Source organism: Marmota monax, unplaced genomic scaffold, assembly GCF_021218885.2.
Source record: "Marmota monax isolate L192 unplaced genomic scaffold, Marmota_monax_Labrador192_F-V1.1 WCK01_AAM20220418_F8-fsc00288, whole genome shotgun sequence".
Lineage (NCBI taxonomy): Eukaryota > Metazoa > Chordata > Mammalia > Rodentia > Sciuridae > Marmota > Marmota monax.
Window position 1 is genome coordinate 419,645 of NW_026693586.1, and position 22,447 is coordinate 442,091.

Genomic DNA, 22,447 nt, shown 5'->3' on the forward strand with positions numbered 1-22,447 from the left:
GGTACCAACGAGGTGGTACTGCCTGTGTCTAAGACAGCTCTCTGTGGTCCCTGATGGCCATCCATCTGCGGGCTTCAGTGGAGAGCCTGAAGGTCAGGACCCTTGGAGTTGGCCAGACCCACACCTTTCTCTTTTTTTCCTCCCCCTTCTCCTCTCTGTTTTTAAGAAGTGAGGTTTCACTGTGCTGCCCAGGATGGCCCCAGAACACCTGCCCAGTCTACACCTTTCCTATTGTCTTTACAACCTGGATAGACTACAGACTTTCCTGACCTCCTGAATAAAACTGAGGTTATACCTACCTTGCAAGATTAGCCTAAGAAGGAAGTAAGTTCTGAGTCCCCTCACCATCCCCCATCAACCTCTCTGGGCACTCCCGCAAATGAATTGTGCTTGCTGGCTGTGTGCCTCCCAGGCCTTTGGGGGTGGGAGGCATTCCTTCTTGCCCTGAATGGGACAAGACCCGCGCGGAAGGAGAGTCGTATTTAGTAGTCGGGGATTCTTTTTCCCCCAGCTCCTACACTGGAGGGGAGATTAGAGCATTATTTCTAGGTATGAGGGAAGCCTTGCAGGAGGTGAGTTCCAGTTTCTACCACTGCTTTGCGGAACAATCTAATTTCTATGTCTGCCTTGCGGAAGAGGATCAGAAGAAAGGTCAGAAGGATTCTGCTTCTAAGCCGGATTCCTTCAGTTCAAAGTATCCGGCGCGTTCTGAGCCCCAACCATATCTTCTCAGAATATTCGGCTACAAGATGCTAAGGGTGCTCTAGGAAGTCGGCGTCTCCATCCCCAACCCCAGCAAGGAAGTAAGCACAGCCGCCGCGCCCCACCCAGCGCTCCGGCGGCTTTGAAAGCGCAGTGTGGGGCGCAGGGTCCCTGGAGAATTTCTCCAGGTGGGTGGAGACCCTGGGGACCACCTTCAGCCTCTCTGCCGCAGACGGCTCCCGTCCGCAGGGCTTGGCATCCTGGGGGACCGCCAGGCGCAAAGTCCCCGTGGCCCGCCGGGTCTTGGGGAGCAGCGAACGGTGGGCGGCGCAGGCCAGGGCGCCGGGGCGGGGCGCGCCGGGGCGTCACGTGGCGAGCCAGCCGGGCGGGCGGGGCCGCGCAGGCTAAATAGGGGCGAGCGGCCGGGACGGCCACCGCGGCTCGGGCTCCGGCTCCGCCTTCGTCTCCGCGAGCTCGCCGCTCCCCTACGGCAGGCCCCGGCTCTCGGCGTTGCGCCCGGTGAGTGCGCCGGCGTGGGGCGCCACAGACGTGACCTTGGCGGAGGATGGGGAGCCAGCTGCGCGCGGGCGCCGAGGCTGGGCCTCTCTGCTGCCCCAGCCGGGCCCAGGCGCCTTCCCGCGGAGTCCTGGGGGGCAGGCAGGGGTGGCGGTCGCGGCCGGCGGGGCTGGACCGCCTGCGAGCCGGAGGCGCAGTGCACCCCGGCCGCGCTCCCCAGGGCTGGGCGGGCGGCCCCGGCCGCGGCGGTCTCCCTGGGCGGGCCGGAGGCGGCCCCGGGGCGCTGGGGAGTTTGCGGGGAGCCCCGGGGGAGGAGCCTGCGGGGAAGCTGGGCCCGGATCCCGGCGGCGGTGGCCGGCCTTTCTCTCCCTCGGCCTCAGCCCTGGCCTCGGGTCCTCGGCACAGATTGCTGAGATAATGGTATCGACCTGCATTCTGTTTTCCTTTAGTTTCTTGATTTGTTTTCATTCTAAAGAGTTTGCCCGGCGACTTTCAGCACATAACCCCACACAATTCATGGGATCCCAGAAGACATCACCTGGGATCCCATGATCCCGGGTGGCTGGGGCGAGCCGGGCCAGAAGAGTTAGCCAACAAACAGGAAGAGTGGAGGTCGGGCTGGGGTGGACTATGTCGGGCTTGCTCTCGGGATATGGGAAGAGGACGTGGTCAGTGCTACACTTGGACTCCTGGAAGGGGGACAGCCTCAGGCCAGGAGGGTTGGGGGCCGGGAGTACTTCGCGGCCTGGGGCACAGCCCCTCCTTCAGTCAGTGGCCTGGAGGGCGGGCGGGAGTGGGGGGGTAGTACCTGTGCGGCACTGTGGGGTGGCCTCCGCAGGCCGGCGGGCAGGCCAGGATGAGGTGAATTAGACCTGGCTCTTAGGCGCCTGTATCAGTCCCCTGCCAGGCACTGAGGAAGCCCCAGCCCCACGACTCCCACACCAGTGAGTGGGCCAGGGAGATAGGGGTCACTCCCTCTGCGAGAGATCGGCTGAAGTCCGTTCATCTTGGTGAATCTGCTGGAAGGTGAAGAGGCCTGGGAGGTTGTTCTGCTCTTTTCTTCCCCATCAGCCTCTTCTCAGTGGAGACTTACTTCCCATTGGCCCTAGTGATGGTGACCTACGACCTTTGAACTTCCTAGAGAAAGAACTTCCCAAAGAGAGTTGAAGGCACCGTAGAGAAAAGCGGTTTCTGCTCCTTTCAGGGTACTGCCTGGTGCAAAAGTGCAGGTCCCTCATCTGCCTGCCTTGAAGACCAGGTGGGACACCCCACAGACCTGGCTCAAATGGACTTCCTTGATGTTGACTCTGGACAACCCTGTTTCAAACTGGGCATGCAGTGGGACCGGAAGCCCTTGGGCCCCAGGTTGAAAGCCCTTGTGGTGCTGATTCAGCAGTTTGGGTTGAGGCCCTTCTGTAGTAGGGGTGGAAATACTTGGGAGGAGTCACAGGTCTGTCTACTTTTCATGATCTGGTGTGAGGAAATTGTTAGACATGCGAGGCTGAACTATATGAAATGGAATATTTGAAGATCAAGGGGGTAGAAACAAACACTTGCATGATTCACGTGAAGGGCAATGGTGGGGCTGATCGGATCTGTGTGCTGTGCTTGCTGCAGTTGGTAGTCCCTACACCTGCTCCCTTGAGGGCTTTTTGGTGGTGGTTTTGTTTTGTTTGTTTTGATACTGGGGATTAAATCCGGGGCGCTCAACCACGGAGCCCCTTCTCATCCATTTTTTATTTTTTTATTTTGAGATGGAGTCTCACTAAGTTGCTGAGGATGACTTTGAACTCTGAATCCTCCTTCCTCAACCTCCAGAGTTGCTTGGACTGCTGGTGTGCACTGCTGCTCCCAGTCCAGTTCTCTCTTTTTTAACTTAAAGCCTTAACTCCTCCTTCTGCAGACCTGAGGCCTTCCAGGGTAAACCTAACCCTAACCCTCTGAGCAGTGGTTTCTGGGGGTCAGTTATTCTCCTGCACCTGCTTTCCTTCAGAGGAACATTGTTTCTGCTTCTGCAGGCCTCTTATACTTCTCCTGGGCTTCCTTGGAATTTCTTCTACTCTGTATCAATCCATAAGCAATGTTGTTATAAAGTGTGTGTTGTTAACAGATCTAATGTAGTTCATTCATCTTTTTTTTTTTTTTCCTTTTTGTGGTGGTAGGGATTGACCTAGGGCCTTACCGTGCTAGGCAAGTGCTCTACCACTGAGCCACATCCTCAGCCTCTAGTTCATTCACATTAAATACACATGGTATGTTACCCTATATGAGGGACAGTTAGATTCTTTTTTTTTTTTTTCTCTACCAGGGAAGATGATGATGATGATGATGATTTTTTTGTACCAGGGATTGAACCCAGGGGTGCTTAACCCTGAGTCACATCCCCAGCCCTTTTTTATATTTTATTTTGAGATAGGGTCTTGCTGAGTTGCTTAGGGCCTCCCTAAATTGCTGAGGCTGGCTTTGAACCTGTTATCCTCCCAATCCACTGGGATAACAGGTATATGCCACCACACCGGGCCCTTTTTATTTTTATTTAGAGACAGGGTCTTACTAAGTTGCCTAGGCTGGCCTGAAACTTGTAGTCCTGCCTCACCTCCCAAATCGCTAGGATTATAGGCCTGCCTGAGCCTGGTTTTCCTACTTTTTCACTATTGCTCAAGTGCTACAGTAAATATCTTTTCGAATCTCCCAGTTACTTTCAAGAGTTTCTCTTGTGTAGAAGCAAAAGTGAAGCAGAATTAAAGGCTGGGTCACAAGGCATGTGACTCATCACATATTCTATTGTGCTGGATATTGACATAGTGCACTCCTGGGTGACTGTCTCAGTTTGGTGTTTGTTGTTGTTCTTGTTTTGTGGGGTTTTGTTTTTTTTTTTTTTTGTTTTTTGTTTTTGGTACTGGGGATTGAACCCAGGGGCACTCAACCACAGAGCCCCATCCCCAGCCCTTTTTTGTATTTTATTTAGAGACAGGGTCTCACTGAGTTGCTCAGTGTCTTGTGGTTGCTGAGGCTGGCTTTGAACTCCTGATTCTTGTGCCTCCTCTTCCCAAGCTGCTGGGATTACAGGCATGCACCTGCACCTGGCTTGTCTCAGTTTCACTCCCAGCAGTGTGGAGGTTCCTGTTCCTTCTATTCACCAATACTAGCTCTTACCAGATTTCAATTTTTACCAATCTAGTAGGTTTGAAATGGTACCTGTTTTAATTTCCCTGACTAGAAATTCAAGTTTTATTTTTTGCCCTAGAAAAGCATCAATAATAGTGAGGCTTTCCCTGTTTTGTTGTTGATCATTGGTAGCATTTGTGCATTTTTGTTTCCAAGACAGATTCTCACTAAGTTGCCTAGGCTGTCCTCAAACTCAAGCCCCTGCAGCCTCAGCTTCCTGGGTAGCTGGGATTACAGGTGTGTGCCACTGTGCCTGGCTCCCTTTGTGTATATATTTACTTATTGTTTGGGAATTAAGCCCAGGGATGCTTTACTGCTGAGCCACATCCTCAGTCCTTATTGATTGATTGATTGATTGATTTTAAGTCAGAATCTTGCCTGAGTTGCTAGGGCATTACTAAGTTGCTGAGGCTGGCTTCAAATTTGTAATCCTCCTACCTCAGTCTCCGGAGTTGCTGGGATTACAGCCACCATGACTGGCTCCTTTGCGTGTTTTGATGTGTTTGTGAACAGCTAACCCTCACAGAGTTCTTTAGGTCCTGACCTAGGTGTCTGAACTGTGTAGTTAGGTCACGTTTTCTCATTTGTGTGTGGGTTTAGGGATGCAGTCTTACTCTTTACAGACAAGAAAGCTGGGCCACCCGCAGTCTGCAGCATGAGTTGCATCACTTAGAAGACTGTGGTAGAATTTCATCCCTGACAGTTAATCTGCCCTGCTCAGGTAGGTGCGCTCCTTCACAGATTGTTCATGGTCTTCTCTCAAGCCTTAGTTTTTCCCACCTGCAAAGTAGAAGCCTTATACAAGACTGGGGTCCTTTTCTAATTATGAATGCTGGGTGCTGAGAAGGACACGTGGATTTCAATTCGAACCCTTATCTCTCTTTACCAGGCCAGTAACTTCTTTGGTCTGGTGGAGATAATCTAATGTTATCAGTAAGCAGGGCTGGCTGAGCATTGGACTGGTACCACCTAGGTGGTAGAGCCCTAGAGAACAGGCATATATTCTGCCTCCCAGCCTGGGTGGGGTCAGGCTGCTCCATGACCCTCTGACCTGCTGTCCTGAACTTGGGCAGGGCATGTCACAGAGGAGTCACATGGCTTCCTGCTTACACAAGTGCTGGGGTCGGGGTAGAGGCTGCCAGCCAAGGCCTCCTTCAGTCAAGGGTGTGTCAGACCAAGTCAGAGTTCCAGAGCCCTCTGCCCGTCATTCTTGGTTTACTTGAATCCACTGGGGTTTTGGCAGTAAGATGGTCAAGTACGTCAACACGTAGGGCCTCGTCATCAATAGTGGAATAGTCATAATTTTTCACTCAAATTGGGATACTTTTGAAAATAATTCTTCTGGGGCAGCAAGTGTTCACTGCCCTGCAAGCAGGAGATGCATATTCAGCTACCAGTGGAGAGGGGGTTGAGGTTTCCTGGTGCAGGGAGGCCCCTCCTTCCCTCTCAGGTCTGCCTGGTAAGAACCATCTGTTCCTGCCCCTGTGCTACTCCCCGCCCCCCACCAGGGGACAGCAGGACCCAGCTGCGGGGCACACCTTTCTTTTGCTGGCTTTCATGTCCAGCAGTCCCAGCCCCCAGCCAGCCAGGAAGCTCAGTGTCGCCTGCCCCATCCTCAGGGAGCTGCCCTGTCCAGCCAGCTGAGAGGCATAGACACTAATCTCATTTAGATCTCAGAGGCTCTCTAAAAGCTCTGCAATATGCCCACTTTAGAAACAGGCCTGGGTAATGTAGCGCCCCTGTCAGCATCTCAGAGCTGGGAGAGAATCTTCCAGAACGTAACCAGAACATTGTTCAGTAAGACTGTCTGGTTTCCCACCAACAATAAACATTTCTTTCAACTGCTGAGGGCCTTTGTGTGTCCACTGTTCTGGTCCGAGGGTTGTGATTTTCTTCCTTGTGCAGGGTGTGGGTTTGCAGTGGCTGATCTTCAGTTCCCACTTGTGGGCATTGTAGCCCGACGTTTCCAGGCGTGTGGGAGAGTGGCTTGAGCAGGCTGGCCCTGCTGCACCTGGTGTGAATGATTGACTTATTTTGGAAGTTGACTGGCAAGTGGGTGGCCTGTGAAGTGTCTTAATGGCCTGAAGGGTTCAGGTGACATATGGAACCTTCTTCCTGGTTCCCATGGAGTCTCCAGGACTAGATAGTGGCGCTGCTGGTTCCTGGCTTGGATGCCTTTTCTGGGCCAGGCAGAAGTTAGCCACATCAAGCCTGGCTCCAAGGGACTGATAGGCCACTGCCTGCTCATAGGGAGAGAGATGAGGCCAAGGGCTGGGATCCATGTGTGCGCGAGGGCGCGGGCGCTGCAAGGGCTGTACCACTGAGCTGCACCCCCAGCCTGTTTGTATCTGAATTTAAACGTGATCAACCAAGAATTCCTTTAGGAGCAAAGACATAAAACACCAAAGACCACATCAAGGCTGTGATTCAGAGCAAAGAAGGAAGGCTCCTGGGCCTCCAGTGGGTCCTTGAGATTACCCTCTCCCTTGCCCCAGGCTGCTCCAGCTTTGAGGTATAAATAACTGGGTGAGCTGAAGTGGAGGGGCAGTGAGGATCCACGCCGTCTTGTTTTGTGGGTGTACTGAAGAGGTTGGAACTTGAACAGCTGCCTTTAATGATGGTGAGAACCAAGCCAAGTTTTTATGGAAGAGAAAGAAACGCATATATTCTCTGTCCCGGTCCCACCAAGTCTTCACCCTCCTCCTCATTTCCCACCTTCCCCTGATGCAGTGGCTCTGCCATCTCCAGGTACAGTCCTGGTTTGTGGTTACTTCAGAATGTAGGCACTGATGGTGCATCTGTGTTTTCCCACGGTCCTGGGGAGCGAACCCAGGGCCCTCTACCACTGAGCTACATCCCGGTCCCTTTATTTTGAGACAGGGTCTTGCTAGGTTTCTGAGGCTGTCCTTGAACTTATGATCGTCCTACCTCAGCCTCTTGAGTTGCTGGAATGTAGACCTGAGCCACCACCACCCCTGGCTGAAGCCTCTGGACTGTTTAGAGACCCCTGGAAGAGGTCTGCCGGATTCATAGCACCGCTGGGCAGAAGAGCAGGATATTAGGGAAAATCTGCTCTGGGTGTCCGTTCACTTTTTCTGATCTGGAAATTTCAGGGGCCTATGGCCTGTCCCTCTACGTCCTTCAACAGAGGACTCTGTAACAGTGGAGGGGAGCTTTCTTCCTCAAGCTCGCTGGCAGCCCAACTCTACTCTTTTAGGATGGCAGGACATACATAAGGCTCCCTACGACTTGGCGTTAGCTCCTCTCCTGACGTCCATTCCATCTCCTTCCAGAGTCCCAAACTTCACATTTGTCCTGGGAAGTCATTAGGGTGTCTGGGGAACAGTTTTGCTGTGGGAGTGGATCACTTGACCACAAACCCTTTCTTTACACATGACAGCATTCTTCAGGACACCAGTGGGATGTATGAACCATTGAGTGCTACACGGGCTTGGCCAGGGGAGGAAGGAGGGCCTGATCTTGTCACCAGAGACTGACTTGGAAAGGGTGGGGGGGGTGCAGTGGATTCCAGATCTTGCTGGGAAGCCCATTGACCGGGACTAGAAATAACAGTAGCCCACAGCTTGCAAGTGTGTTCCTCCTGTTTGGGCCCCCTCCCCTCCTGAAATAAGGACTTTCTATTCATCTTGTGTAATTTTTAAAAATCACTGAATTGAGAAATAAGAGGAAAGCATTTGCCTGAACTAGGGGAAGTGAAAGTGGATTGCTGTTTTGGCAAAGACCTTGGAACCCCTGACAGAGTATTAGCAGCTGAGCTTGTCTTTCGCACCCTTGCGCATTCCCAGAGGGATTGCCATTTGAGCAGCGTTGGGATAATGGAAGTTGGCTACTCACTAGAGTGAAACTGCCCCTGCTCTCAGGGTATCTGTCTCTTCCTCTAGGAGGGGACATTTGGCTTCAGAGATGGGCTCTCAGCAGTATCAGAATCCTTAAAATGTAGAGGTTCGCTGAGGTTGGAACCCAGGGGCTTTTGTTTGTGTGTGATGGTTTTGGTGGGTTTTGTTGTTGTTGAGGTTTTGTTGTTGTTGTTTTGGTAGCACCAGGGATTGAACCCAGAGATGCTCTGCCAATGAGCTACAGCCCCAGCTCTTTTTAAATTTTGCGACAGGGACTTGCTAATTGTGATCCTCCTTACACGGCCTACCAAGCAGCTGGGATCAGTGTGCGCCACTGGGCCCAGTTTAGAAGCTTGTTTTAATGCAGATTCTTCTGGCAATGTGGAGGTATTTGGGGTAGGTTTGGGGTAAACTGGAGTCACCTGGCCCATGCTAGAGGTGGGGAAAAGGGGAGGAGAGAAGGGGAAATGGAGCCTGTTGGAGTGAGCAGCACAGCACTCTTTTGTGTGTACACCCGGCACCACACAGGGGCTTCTGCCCTGCCTCGGTTCACATACAGCTGCCAACAGAGACATGGTACCTACTAATCAGCTTCATGGGTGGTGAAACCGCGGCTCCGTAGAGGTTGGTGCCCCCAGTGCCGGTTAGTGGTGGAGCTGAGGCACAAATGCAGGTCTCCTGCCTCCACACCAGGGCTTGTCCTCACCACCAGGCGACAGCAGCTGGTAGCCCCCCGAAGTCTGTGCCACAGGTACAGGGCTGAAAGGAGTCTTCTTCCACGTGCTTATCCTGCAGTGAGTGGGCTGGGCGCTGGGTGGTCCCTGCTGAGCTGTGGCTCCAGCTCACAGGAGCATGGGGAGGAGCAGTGGGACCAAAGGAAGAGGAGTGAGCACACGGGTCTCCCTGCTGGCAGAGTGCCAGGGGGGCTGCAGGAACTGGGGGCCACCTGGGAGATGGGAGTGCCTGTGTTCTCTGCCACCCCAGAAACCAAAGAAATCCCATTTTAAAATTTAGGTTGCCATGGAAATGCTCCTCTCCTTCTCTTGGCTTATGGTTTCCCATCTCAGCAGATGCCGAGCCTCCCGGGGGCACCTGGGGACACTCATTCTCCATATACAAGAGATGAGAGAACAAGCCTGGCGACCTGTCATCTGTTCATCCAGACTCCCACTTTCAAGGAGTGGACACTCTGGTGTTTCTGCACCAGTGCCCACTGTCTTGAGAAAAGATTAAAATGCCAGTGTAAGTCAGAGGGGCCCGACTTTTGCTGGACACATTTACCTCAATTTGCAGGCCATGTGGCCGGCTGGCACGTGATCACATGAGAAGGCAGCCTCCCCATGAGTCACTGGACATGGGGACATTAAGGGCATTGAGCAGGCAGTCTTTAGGGAGGAAGCCTCATTGGTGGCAGAGGATGATTGAGAATGCATCTGGAGATTATTACAGAATTGATCGTTTACCAACTTGGTGACTCAGGGTCTTTGGCAGCATTGCTACGATCCTTCCTAAAAGAAACAAGAGTTTGAAATGCAAGAACATGTTCATTTTTTTTTTTTTTTAAGAGGTTTTATTTAGCTCACAGTTTGGGAGGCTGAAAGTTCAAGACCAAGACCAGGCAGCCCTGGCGAGGACCCTGTTGGCCTGGGCTACCCCACAGCAGATGGCATCATGGTGGCATCGTGTATGATAGGGAGAGATTACATGGCTAGAGGAGAAACCAGAGACTGGAGCAGAGCCCACTAAGGCCTCCTACCTGCCCCACCTCCTGTGTGTCACACGACCTCCTCACATGGCCACACTGAGGCCAAGCTCCTGCAACATGGCCCTTTGGAGGACACACTCAGACCATAGCAGTATGGTCTCCTGGCACAGTTACTGCTTTTGTATATTTTCTTTGACTTTTTCCCCCCATACTGGGGCTTGAACCCAGGGTTTCGAGCACCCACCACTGGGCTGCACCCCCAGCCGCCGCTGCCATCAGCATCATCTTCATCATCGCTGTTTTATTTTGAAACAGGATCATGCTCATTGCCAGGCTGGCAGCTTTTGTGCTGCTCCTGCCTGGGCTTCCCGAGTAGCTGAGAGGGAGCTGGCATTGTATGCTGTGCCACCAGGCCTGGCTGCGCCTCTCACATCTTGCCCGAAGCTGCAGGACGGCACCTACCCATGCTCCCTGCTTAACAGGCCCACCTTACTAATGGTCTGCAACTCACTTTTCCACATAACAGTAGGACCTGGGCGCTTTTGCTCTATCAGTACGATATGATTCAGCTAGTTCACTTTTCAGCGACTGCTTTGTAATCTACCTGGCCATTCACCATGATTTAACAATTACCTGCTATTAGACATTGACTCTGTTTCTGGTCTTATCGAGAGAGTTATTTAGTGAGCAGCTGTGTGTGTGCCTGTGTCTTTTCACTTGGACGATAGTGTATCTGTATAGTAACTTTCTAAATGTCAACCTGTGTGAGTCACAGCACACAGGTTTAAAAGTTGGCAGGCAGCCATCGTGGTGGCACATGCCTGTGATCCCAGCTACTTGAGAGGCTGAGCAGGAGGCTTTCGAGTTCCAGGCCAGTCGGGGCAACTTAGCAAGACCCTGTCTCAAAATAAAAGATAAAAGGTCTAGGGTGTGCTCAGTGGAAGAGCACTCCTGGATTCAGTGCTCAGTGCCACACACGCGTGTGCACACACCCACACACCAGAAAGTAACGATAGCGATCCATGTGCCATCCTGGAGGGCCTCCACAGAGCTCTTTCCAGAACATCTCTCTCTCCTCACATGTGTATTCTTCCAGAAGAATCATTCTTGCACTTGTTGGACTGTTAGCTGTTCACATGTTCACGGTCAGAACCCTGAGCGTGGCCTGCCCTCTCTGCCAGCTGACACAGTGGGCTTGAGTTAAGCCATGGTGAAGTTTGACTCTTCCCTGTGCGGGTCTCCTTGTGAGGCGGTGTTGCACTGACACTAAGTCACAGGCCCTTCGGGGCCTTTGCCACAGCCTGACCTTGAGGAGGTAGAGCCTGCTCTCAGGAGCCCCGGGGACCAGCCGCCCAGCCCACCCACGCTCCCCACCCAGGCCCTCGCCAGGCCGCAGGTGTCGGCCAGGAAACACTTGCTTCTGTTAGCTCCTTGCCCGAGAGGGTGATTCATGTTGAGCTGGAAGTCGCCGGCCTCCTGACTCATGCTGGCGTCCTCGGATGAAGGGCTGAGGTGGGAGGTGTGGTTTCTCAGAAGGCCCATCTCCGAGGCTGGAAGCAGAGCCCTTGGCTGACTGGGAAAACCCGCTGGGCTCGCAGGAGCCAGGTGGCTCGCGGAAGCTGCTTTTCTGTCGTCTCCACTGTGGCTGGCAAGGGCCATGCTTGTGTTTGCCTGCCCCGTTGGCCCTTCCCTCAGGACGTGGTCACACATGCATCTTTCAGATCACTCACTTTGGGAAGGCCTCTCCAATTCTTGAACAAATCCATGCAGTTCAGACGTAGCAGAGAGGGCCCTGGGCTCAGTTTAGTCACGGCACAGCCCCCGGACTGTCTGTGTCCTCATGTTGGCCATCAGGCATGGCGGGAGCATGGGCACAGTGGAGGAGGCTGTGGACACCGTAGACCCCTGAGGTCCATCTGCCGTCACCCCAGGCTTCACCAAGGGGCCAGGATGAGAGCCTTGCTGTCTGCCCGAGGAGCGCCCTGGTGTGTAGCGTGGGACCCATCATAACTCCCCCCCCCGTCCTGTCCTTTCCAGGTGGGTTCAGGATCCAGTTTCCAGAATGTGGTGGCCCTTGGCCTTTCTCTGCTATCTACTGGTGCTGACCAGAGCCCAGGGCAGAACTTCTTTCCACCCGCTGTCAGACGAACTGATCACCTACATCAACAAGCAGAACACCACGTGGCAGGTAGGCTGCGGGGCTGCTTCCTGTGTCTGTCCTTATGTCACCTTGGGGGTTGGCCTATGCACTCGGATGGCTCCCAGTGGGGCCACAGGACCTTCTGTGTGAGAAAGTTAAAGCGTAGGATCATGGTCGCTTCCTCCCTCCCTGTGCACCGTGGGCATGGGAACAGGCATGAGCGAGTGTCCCCAGGTAGGCCGAGGCATGGAGGAGTAGGTGAGTTCCCAGCCCTCCACAGCCAGGGAGCCCGAGAAGCCCGCAGTGGAGGCCCCTGGGCTCCATCAGTGCCCTCTCCCACCACTGCTGGTTCCTGCTGATCCCTGAAGACTGTGGGAACCAAGAAATGAGGAGTGAGCCTTGTGCAGGGCGGGGGGTGGGGCATGGGGTCTCCTGTCAGCAGATGGAGAAGGCACCTGGTCTGGGAGCTGCACTGTGCCCATGGGCTGCTCTGGTGGTTCTCCAGTTCTTTTGTCTCCCTGGTCTTCCCTGAGGAGGACCCTGTGTGTGGGCAGCGTGCCCGCCTACCCCATGCCAGCAACCTCTGGGTTGGTAGGTGACAGTCACAGGCATGGCTCTCTTCCAGGCGGGACGCAATTTCTACAATGTGGATGTGAGCTACCTGAAGAGGCTGTGTGGCACCTTCCTGGGTGGGCCCCGGCTGCCCGAGAGGTGAGTGCTGTGCCTGGAGAAGCCCTGGCTCTCAGCCTGTGGGCCACAGGCAGCCATGAGGGACCGTGGAGGGGGAAAGGGAGCCGCCCTAGGTCCCCCTCAGAGCTGCCCAGACACCTCCAGGTACAGGGTACCTCCGGCCAGTATGGGCATCTCCAAGGTGTCCTAGAGCCCGGGACAAGGCTCCAGGATGGCAGATGGGTCTCAATGAACTCCATTTTGGAAAATCTTAAGAAGAGCCAGCCATAGGATCTGCCCTTGTGTTTCCTTTTCCTAGAACACGGCCTAGGGCATTTTCATGGAGCTGTTACTCCCAGCAGCCATTACAGGTGGCTGCCTGAGGGTGGGGTGGTTGAGGTCCTGACTTCACTGTTTACAGGAAGGCAAGGGTAATTCATCATTTCTATTCCAGCCTGAGCTCTTAGGGTTGTAAGAAGAGCACAGTTTTCATTTTTAGCCATTCCAAGTCGGAAAGTGGGAAGTGGACTGCATCCATTTGGAGAATCGCAGCGAGATAGATAGGAAAAGTGAAGTTGTAGGACTCCTTGGGGCTGAGGATGTAGCAGTGACAGGATGTGTTCCCCACACATTGGAGAACTTTAATGTTTTTTTTTGTTTTGTTTTGTTTTGCGGGCGGGTACCAGGGATTGAACTCGGGGCCACTCAACCACTGAGCCACATCCCCAGCTCTATTTTGTATTTTATTTAGAAACAGGGTCTCACTGAGTTGCTTAGCGCCTTGCCATTGCTGAGGCTGGCAAAAGCGTGATCCTCCTGTCTCAGCCTCCCGAGCCACTGGGATTACAGGTGTGTGTGCCACGCCTGGTGAGAACTTGAGTGTTAAAGACTGTGAAACCTAGGGTGGGGCACATCTGTCTTGGCATACAGCTAAATGACTCTTTAAGGAAAAGAGAAAAAAGAATGAATCCCAGATACTTTTCTACTCACAGCCAGTGTCGTCTTGTTCCAGTACACCTCTTATGTGAAATGAAAACCCAGAAAAAAAATCACAAAACTAAATTTTAAAAATGATTTAAAGCATCTAGACAGATGTTTATGATTAAAGGTGGGTAGAGGAAGCAAGAGACATAGAACTGTTGAAAAATATCAAACGAATCTAGAAAGAAGCGTACAGAATGCCAGATTGCATTGAGCCATGGGATCAAGTTCTGTGTTATAAGATTCCTAGCGCACCTCTGCGATCCCAGGGACCCGGAAGGCTGAGGCAGGGGGATAGCAACTTAGCGAGACCCTGGCTCAAAGGGAAAAAGTAAAAATGGCTGGGGATGCAGCTCAGTGGCAAAATGCCCCTGTGTTCAGTTCCCACTACCAAAAAACCAGACCGTGAGGGGAACTTCTGCACATCTCAGCCCTCACTTGCTCTCTTGGTGCAGCCCTTAACCAAGAAACCTTTGCATCTTGCGGGGTGAATTGCAAGGTGACAGTTTGTAATGAAGACCTTCCTTTGTCCAGAGTTCGGTTCGCTGAGGACATCAATCTGCCTGAAAGCTTCGATGCTCGGGAACAGTGGCCCGACTGTCCAACCATCAAAGAGATCAGAGACCAGGGTTCCTGTGGCTCTTGCTGGGTAAGACCCAGTTGGCTAGGATTGCTGCAGGAGCAGAACGGGTGGGGGAATGGTCAACAGTCTGTGGAGGGATCAACTGTGACCAGGCAAGTGACGTTAACTTTCAGATTCAGTTCCCATCAGTCTAATGATGGTGTCATGGTCAGGAGTTGTGGCGAGGATTGGGTGGAGAAATGAATGGGCTGTGTGCCCTGCAGAGGGCGAGTCCCTGTACACACGGGCAGCGCTGGCCACTACTCTGCTTCCTGAGTGTCCCATCTCTGTCAATGAGCTGTCCTTGTTTTTGAGTTGTGGTAAAATACATATAGCAGAAATTGCCACCATCTTAACATTTTTTGTGTGCAGTTCAGTGGCGTTAGTATGTGGGCACTGCTGTGCAGCCACCACACCCTCTCCCAGAGCTCCTTTCACCTTGATGTCGGGGCTGCCGCCAACACAGACTCCTGCTGCACCCCAAGCTCCTCCTCTAGGTGAAACCAGGCAGTATTTGAGCTGTGTGTTTGTGTTTGCTTCAGAAGTGAGCTGAGTCCCCAGGTAGAGGCTCAGGTGGATTGGTCTTTGCTTGGAAGCTGAGTTGGAGTCACACGTGGCTTTGAGAGAGACTGGCCATCCACGAGGTCTGCAGACCTCTCTGGTGATGGCGGGAGATGCCACAGGTCGGGCGTGGCAGCGGCCTCACTGGGCAGGACTTGTTCCCACAGGCATTTGGGGCTGTGGAGGCCATGTCTGATCGGATCTGCATCCACACCAACGGGCACGTCAGTGTGGAGGTGTCTGCAGAGGACATGCTCACCTGCTGTGGCGGCCAGTGTGGGGACGGGTGAGTCTTGGGCACCTTTACACAGAGGCCTGAGTGCAGAATGACACTGAGGACTTCTTAGGGGAGGGAAGGTGTTTCTTGGCTGAGACAGAGGAGTGGAAGCAGGCCCGGAGTGGCTGCCACTGTCTGACCTACAGAGCTGGGCGAGGGGAGGGTCCTGGCACAACATGGTCTCAGAAAATGCCGTTAAATTTCTGAACCTGGGACTGGTGTTTCCTCACTTGTTCCTTCTTCCTGTTCATGGAAATGTACTTGCCTTGGGGTTATTTTCTTATTTTGAATCAAGACAGTGGGCCCCAGGTGGATCGCACTGAGCTGTATCCCTAACTCAGGGGCTCACCAGTGCTAACGTCCGGCCTTGGGCCCACACCAGTGGTGCACATCCGTGGCTGCACATAGAAAGGCCCGAGTTAAAGAAACGTGCCTGGGCCTCACTGCACACCAGTGAATCGCTCTCTGGCACTGGTGGGTTTTCCTAGTACATTCGTCCCTGCTTTCCCGCAGGGGATACGCTCCAGTACCCCTCATGGATGCCCAAAACCCAGGCTAGGACTGAACCCTGTATGTGCTGATTTTTCCTATACATAAATTTAATGCTTTTTCCACCTTAACTAAGCACTTAGCACTTGCTATGCCCATAAGTTTTGCAGAGACAAAACCAACACAAATTTCTTTTTCTTTCGATATAATTTCAGGGATAAGAGACTTGGGAATCTCAGCATCTGATTTTTTTTTTTCTTATTAAGTTCAGAACTTTTCACTTAAATAAAGCACTTTATGGCTTCTCTTTGGCCTACTGAGATTGTCAGCATTGTCACTCTTGGGCTCTGGGGCCGCTGTTAAGTAAAATAACTTGAACACAAGCATTGTGAAAAGACCTGGGAACCTGACGACCAAGACAGCTACTAAGTGCCTGATGGGCAGGTAGTGCATGCAGCACAGACACTCCAGACAAGGGCATGATTCTCATTCCGTGCCAACTGGAGTGGCATGGTGTGAGATTTCATCACGCTGGTCAGAACAGCTTATAATTTAAGACTTAGGAAATGAAGGAACTCTCCATTGAACATTTTAGACCACAGTTGGTGGCACAGGTAACTGAAACCTCAAAAATCAAAAACTACAGTTGAGGACGTTGGAGCTCCTCTACCTCGGGGAATTATAATATCCTGCCTGGTTGAGAACCACCATTCCAGAAAGAAGGAAGCCTAGAGCCTAGTTTGGTGTAGACATGAATGTAAGAGTCCTCTCTTCTGGGGGGGGGGGGGGTTTATGGGAAGGGATGGGAGCCTGGTCGGATGCCTGAAGAAGTAAGTTGAGGGAGGGTGACGGGGGGGTTGGTGGGCTCTGGGAGGACAGTCATGCCAGTGCTAGGGCATGTGGACCCAGGCAGTGGTCTGTGCACAACCGGAACTTCTCTTACACTGAATTTAACAAAAGGCTCTTTTTCTAGCTGTAATGGAGGCTATCCGTCTGGAGCTTGGAACTTCTGGACAAAAAAAGGCCTGGTTTCTGGTGGCCTGTATGACTCCCACATAGGTGAGTGTGATTCCTGTCTGCCAGAGGGTTCCATAAGCCCTGCGTCAGGACGGCTTTGGTTTCTGTTATGAAGGACCGTGGAGGGCAGAGGGCTGGGCAGGAAGACGGACACAGATAAGGCAGCCCTCCAGACAGGGTCAGCCCCAGGTCAGGGCTGCAGGCATGGGCTAGCCTGTGTCCAGTCCTTCCTCCTGGCCTGAGGGTCTTTCGGTGGTGGTTGTAGGCTGACCCCCCTCGTCCACTCTGTCCATCAGGCTGCAGACCCTACTCCATCCCTCCCTGTGAGCACCACGTCAACGGTTCCAGGCCCCAGTGCACAGGGGAGGGGGACACTCCCAGATGCAGCAAGAGCTGTGAGCCCGGCTATGCCCCATCCTACAAAGAGGACAAGCACTACGGTAAGGTGGGCTGGGATCTGCCACAAGCCAAAGGGAGACAGAGACTAGGGCCATTAGATCCTAGGGTCCAGGAACACTGGGAAGGAGGAAGGAACAGAAGTTCCTCGCCTCACACCCCCACACTCTGCCTGCTCCACCCCAGATCCAGCTTCAGCCCTTTTGAGCTGCGAGAGACCGAATCCCTTATTGTGTGAGTCGGTGGCCCGTCCTGGAGCGCTGGGGTCCTCAGCCCCCTCCCATGCCACTCTGCCCAGCTCCCAGGCCCAGCTCACTCCTTAGGAAGCCTTTCTTGGCCTCCTGCTGTAAATCAGCAGATAACTGCCTGTGGGAGCCGAGGTGGCCCTCACCCCAGCTGGTGTGGTTCCCTCTCCAGGGTACAGTTCCTACAGCGTCTCCAGTAACGAGAAGGAGATCATGGCAGAGATCTACAAAAACGGCCCAGTGGAGGGCGCCTTCACCGTCTTCTCAGACTTCCTGACCTACAAATCAGGTGTGTAGGCAGCTGGGTGGAGGGTTCAGCCGGCAGGTGCTCAAGTGGGTCAGCAGGACTCACCCGGAGGAAGACCTGGGGCTCCTGAGGAGGAGGGCTGCCGGACCTCCCTTCGTCCACCCTCCTTCCTGCCAGTCACCTGTGGCTCCCGGCAGTCCTGTGGCCACTGCTTTCCACCTGTGCTGTCCTGGTTTCCTTCATCTCTGCACATAGTATCCCACATCCCTCTCCAGGAACTTGTCTGGCTAATTCCTCTTCATCCCTCCAAGCCCAGCTCAGCTCTCCTCTCTGGGACCTTCCCTCTCCCTGGCAGTGGTCCCTCCTGCCTTGGCCCGTGTCCTTCATCAGTCTCCACATTTGAACAGTGGGGACTGAGTGGCCTATTTCAATCATTTTTGTTTTTGTCTTTGCAAAGACCTAGTGTCACACCTGACATCCAGAGATGAATAAAGGAAATACCTTGCTCTGGGTGGTGCCGAATGCTTCCCATTCCTGACCCTGTCAGTGTCAGCTCCTTAGAAGCCCCCCATTCCAGGTGAACTGCCTTTGTTCCTACTTTTCTCTTATTTACATTCAACCAGATGTAATACCAGTGCTCTCAATTTGGAACAAAGGAAGATTATTTGGGCAAGAAAAATAAGTATTGTCATGAGGGCAATACTTACACAGTCCTCTGCATGTTACTAAAGATGTTTCTGATTTGACAGATGATTCATCTGGCAGGGAAGGCCTGACTAACCAGATATCCGAGCTCCTTGGCCAGCATCTTTCCCATCAGCCAACACCAGTGATCCATCCTCCTCCCACCTCACCTCTCCAATGCACCCCAGAGCAGCAATTTAAAAACTCTTCAAGCTGTGTAAAACTCTTGACAGACAAACCCATAATTATACAGAATCCCAGGATGTAAAACAGATAATTGGTCACTCAGCAGTAAATTTCTTTTGTAAGTTAGTCATTAGAGAGAGCCACATGTGGTGGCACATGCCTGCAATCCTGATGGCTCCAGAGGCTGAGGCAGGAGGATTGAAAATTCAAAGATAGCCTCAGCAATTTAGCAAGGCCCTAAGCAGCTTATCAACACCCTGTCTCAAAATAAAAAGAAAAGGGGTTGGGGATATGGCTCAGTGGTAGAGCGTCGCTGAGTTCAATTCCCAGTACCAAAAGAAGAAGAAAAAAAAAACTTAATGATTAGACCTTTTGTTTTTAAAATCAACCAACAAATCTTTTTGTCGGACTCCATTTCAATATTTCACATAGTTGAGTGTGTTGGGCTTTTAAAAATGTATTTGGTACTGGGCACATGCTTTTAATCCCAGTTACTCGGGAGCCTGAGGCAGAAGGATCACAAGTTTAAGGCCAGCCTGGGCATGGTAAAATAATTTTTAAAAGTGCTGGAGGACCAACTTTATGCTTTGAATATAGCCCTTGATGCTCTGCTACTGCAGCTTATTTTCTAAATGGACACTTTCTTTCTCTTCCTCTCTCTCTGTTCCTCCCTAATCTCTGGGAAATGGGGAATTACCTTTCTTCCCCATTTTAGGCAGATTTATCTTTCCCTGAGTATGCACTCACCATAGAAAGGAAGTAATCCAGACTTTGGGGATGGTACCAGAAGCTTTCAGAAATGACTGTCTCACAAAATAACAAGTGAATTACAAATCCAAAGGAGAACACATGGAATGTGGCCTTTGAATCACCTCTTTAAAAGCCCCCTGTTCCTGCTGATGGGCAGAATCACAGCCTCGGGGACAGGACAGGAGTCCCCTGTGTTTCTCCTTTGCTAGCAAAGCAATAAATGTTCTTTTTCCTTTTTCTCAAAAAAAAAAAAATAGTGCTGGAAAGGTAGCACTTTTTAGCTCATTGGTGGAGAACTTGCCTAGCATGCATGAGGCCCTGGGTTCCATCCTCTACTGCAAGACAAAAAACAAAACCCAAAACCACGTGTGGATTATCTCCCTATATCACGGGAGCCCCTGGAGTCTTCTGATGGAGCAGTGGTGTTCTAGCCCTTTGTCTGTCTGTATTCTGTCGATGGAACCCAGGGTCTGGCTGGGAGGCCTGTCTCTGCTGCTGGGGGTGGCTAGCTGAGTCGGGGTGCTGTGGAGCGGGATGGTGGCCTGGACTTGGTCTGAACTGGCTTTCCCTTCCTCAGGAGTGTACAAGCATGTTGCTGGAGAGATGATGGGAGGCCACGCCATCCGCATCCTTGGCTGGGGGGTAGAGAATGGCATCCCTTACTGGCTGGTGGCCAACTCCTGGAACACTGACTGGGGTGACAACGGTGAGTGGCAGCCCCCTTCCTGCTGCAGATAGGGAGTCATGAGCCAGAACAGACTGGGTGCTGGTGGGTTGGGACTTCTCCACGTACGTAGACAGCCTCTGAGCCTGAGAGGGTGGTGTGCACCGGGCCGTGGCTCCAGGAAGCTCTGCACAGCAGCTCCCACTGGACCAGGCTGTGAAGGTGACCTGGGGTTGGTGAAAGTGCCTGGAGAGGGGAGGGCCCGGCTGCTGGGCCAGAAGCTGAGAGCACAGTGGTGCTGCAGGGGGCAGGTGACTCACTCTCAGCCCTTGGAGTGAGTCTGAATTATTGACAAGGATCAGAAATGAAGGCATACATTCAAAGCACCTTTCTTTCTGTTTCCAGGGTTCTTTAAAATCCTCAGAGGAGAGGATCACTGTGGAATTGAATCAGAAATTGTGGCTGGAATCCCACGCACTGAGCAATACTGGGCAAAGATCTAGTCTGCCGCAGGCCTGGCTGGCCAGTCCTGGGGGTTTCCCTAAACGTAGCCAACTGGTCTGGGGGTGTGAGACGCGGGCAAGAATGTCTTTTATTCTTTGAGTTCACATAAGGTACAAGAAGTTGTAGACAGGGTCTAAAGAACTGGATCAGGCCAAACTCACGCCTCCCGGTAGAACTGTCTTCCAAGGAAACGTGTCCATTCCTGCTCCCCCCCAGGCTGTTCAGTGGACAATGGCCACAGTGCACCCTGAGTCTTCCCCGTAGACTAGTGCTGTTTGTAGTGCCTGCTGCTCCGGCTCTGGCTGCAACACCCTCCCACCCCTCGTCCAGGCAGCGACAGACCCACCGGCTTTGGCTGCAGGCTTTCCAAAGGAAGGGTCTGTGGAGTCCCAACAGGACAAATGCCCACGTGGAGCAGTGCCTCTAAGCAAGTAGCCTTCTAGATGCCACAGGTCCATAGCAGGCATGGCGTGCAATCCTCTGGAGAAAGCCGCGTCAACCCAGGGCACCTGCATCCATGGCCCTTGGTAGTGCTGTAAGCCCTCTCTGGTTCTGTCCTTGGCTGATTCTTTTTTAATAGAAGTTTTATTTTTTGTGCACCTCAGCTGATCATGTGAATGAACAAATCTAATAGCTGGAAGAGCTATACTCATTTTTACAGATTGTCTCCCAATGGTCTGGCTTAAAACAAATCAAGTGGTCATGATTTGCTGGCTGACCTACTGACCTTGACTACCACATTGAAACTAGTTTGGGAGAAATCAGCTTTTACTGTTTTTGAAAAATTACATCTTCACCCTGTCAATTTAACAAGGAATGACTGTGCCAATAAAAGGTTTCTCCTTTAGTGAAATCTGCTGATGGTGCCTCAGTATCCTCCGGACGGGGCCCTGTGGTCCTGGCCTGTGCACTTGTGGTCTTTAGCCTTCTGGAAACTGCTTCGTGTTTTCAAGTCAGGGCATCTGTCTCTCCCTGGTTCCCTGTCATCCTCATCAACCCTTCTGTCTTGACAAGCTTGTCCCTGCTCAAAGGTAAGGACCTAGTTGTATTCCACTGTTCACCCACAAGCCCCACAATCTGCTGAGGTTTCAAGGTGCAGCACCATGTTGGTCTTCCAGATCAGGTTGTCCATTTCCCAGGAGACACATCTCCCAGGGTGGAGCCAGAGCCTGTGTGTGGTGTTTTGAGTTCCCTTTTGTTCACTAGTTTATATTGCTGTCCAAGAACTACTCCTTTGCATAATCCTAGTGAAGTATCATAACCAAGTGCACCAGTTCTTGAGGGAACCAGAAACTACAATAATCAGCACTCATTCACCTGCCTGCCCATAGTTATTTCCCTTCCCCACCTGGGAAGCTTGTCTTCCAGTAAGTTAGGAATTAGAGGCTACATCAAATAAGCTCTTAAAAACCTGGTTTGCGGGGGGGTGTCAGTGGAAGAACTACCAGTGCGTGAGGCCCTGGGTTGATCCACACTGCAACAGCAACCTGGTGAAGGTTACAGAAGAGTTCGTGGTGCTCTTTATAGTACTTAGAAAATGTTTCACAAGGTTATTCAAGCCACAAATTCCTAGTCACTTTACTCCTGCAATTTCAAATATATTCCTGACCTCAGTGAGTTGCTAACAGTTCCACTGCTCCCACGCTTCCACTCCCGTTCTTCTTCCACCGTGTACCCACCTGCAACTCCATTCCCACCCGTGGAGCCAGCCAGGGTGTGCTTCATGAAGCACCAGAAGGCACTGGGACAGCATCACACGTGAAGGCTTTACCAGAAGAACCGCTCTGCAGTGTTTGGGATGGATCTCAAGGCTTCAGTCAGCCAGAAATGACCCCCTGGATCATGTCTGCTCCAAAGGTCCTCCTGGACGCCTGTCCACATGGGAGGACAGGCGGGACAGTGCCTTTTCGGTCTTCCCTGGAGGTCAGTCTGGGAGAGTTCCACCTTTCCTCTCAGGCCTCAGAGCACCGTCCTCTGGGAGCCTTGCCACTTTAATGGGCTGCAGCCCAGCTTCACTGCCTGTTAGCCAGTGCTAGAATGAGCGCCGCACTTGAGTCAGCGTGCAGC

The 22,447-nt window shown here is 52.4% G+C and overlaps 1 protein-coding gene across 3 annotated transcripts; it reads left to right on the forward strand.

The window, feature by feature from the left end:
* Window positions 1-1,088: 1,088 nt before the first annotated feature.
* Ctsb (cathepsin B) lies at window positions 1,089-21,233 on the forward strand. 3 transcript variants are annotated; one of them, XM_046459295.2, is made up of 10 exons: window positions 1,089-1,221; window positions 11,986-12,136; window positions 12,714-12,799; window positions 14,273-14,387; window positions 15,089-15,207; window positions 16,661-16,746; window positions 17,001-17,144; window positions 17,518-17,634; window positions 19,790-19,918; window positions 20,282-21,233. In XM_046459295.2, exons 2-10 carry the CDS (start codon window positions 12,011-12,013, stop codon window positions 20,377-20,379), a joined length of 1,020 nt encoding a protein of 339 aa, XP_046315251.1. In that variant the 5' UTR covers window positions 1,089-1,221; window positions 11,986-12,010; the 3' UTR covers window positions 20,380-21,233. The 3 variants fall into 3 exon arrangements, with proteins under 3 accessions (XP_046315251.1, XP_058439955.1, XP_046315252.1); XM_058583972.1 differs by lacking the exon at window positions 1,089-1,221 and adding an exon at window positions 9,463-9,485; XM_046459296.1 differs by lacking the exons at window positions 1,089-1,221; window positions 11,986-12,136; window positions 12,714-12,799; window positions 15,089-15,207 and having other exon boundaries at window positions 14,314-14,387.
* The last annotated feature ends 1,214 nt before the right edge of the window (window positions 21,234-22,447 follow it).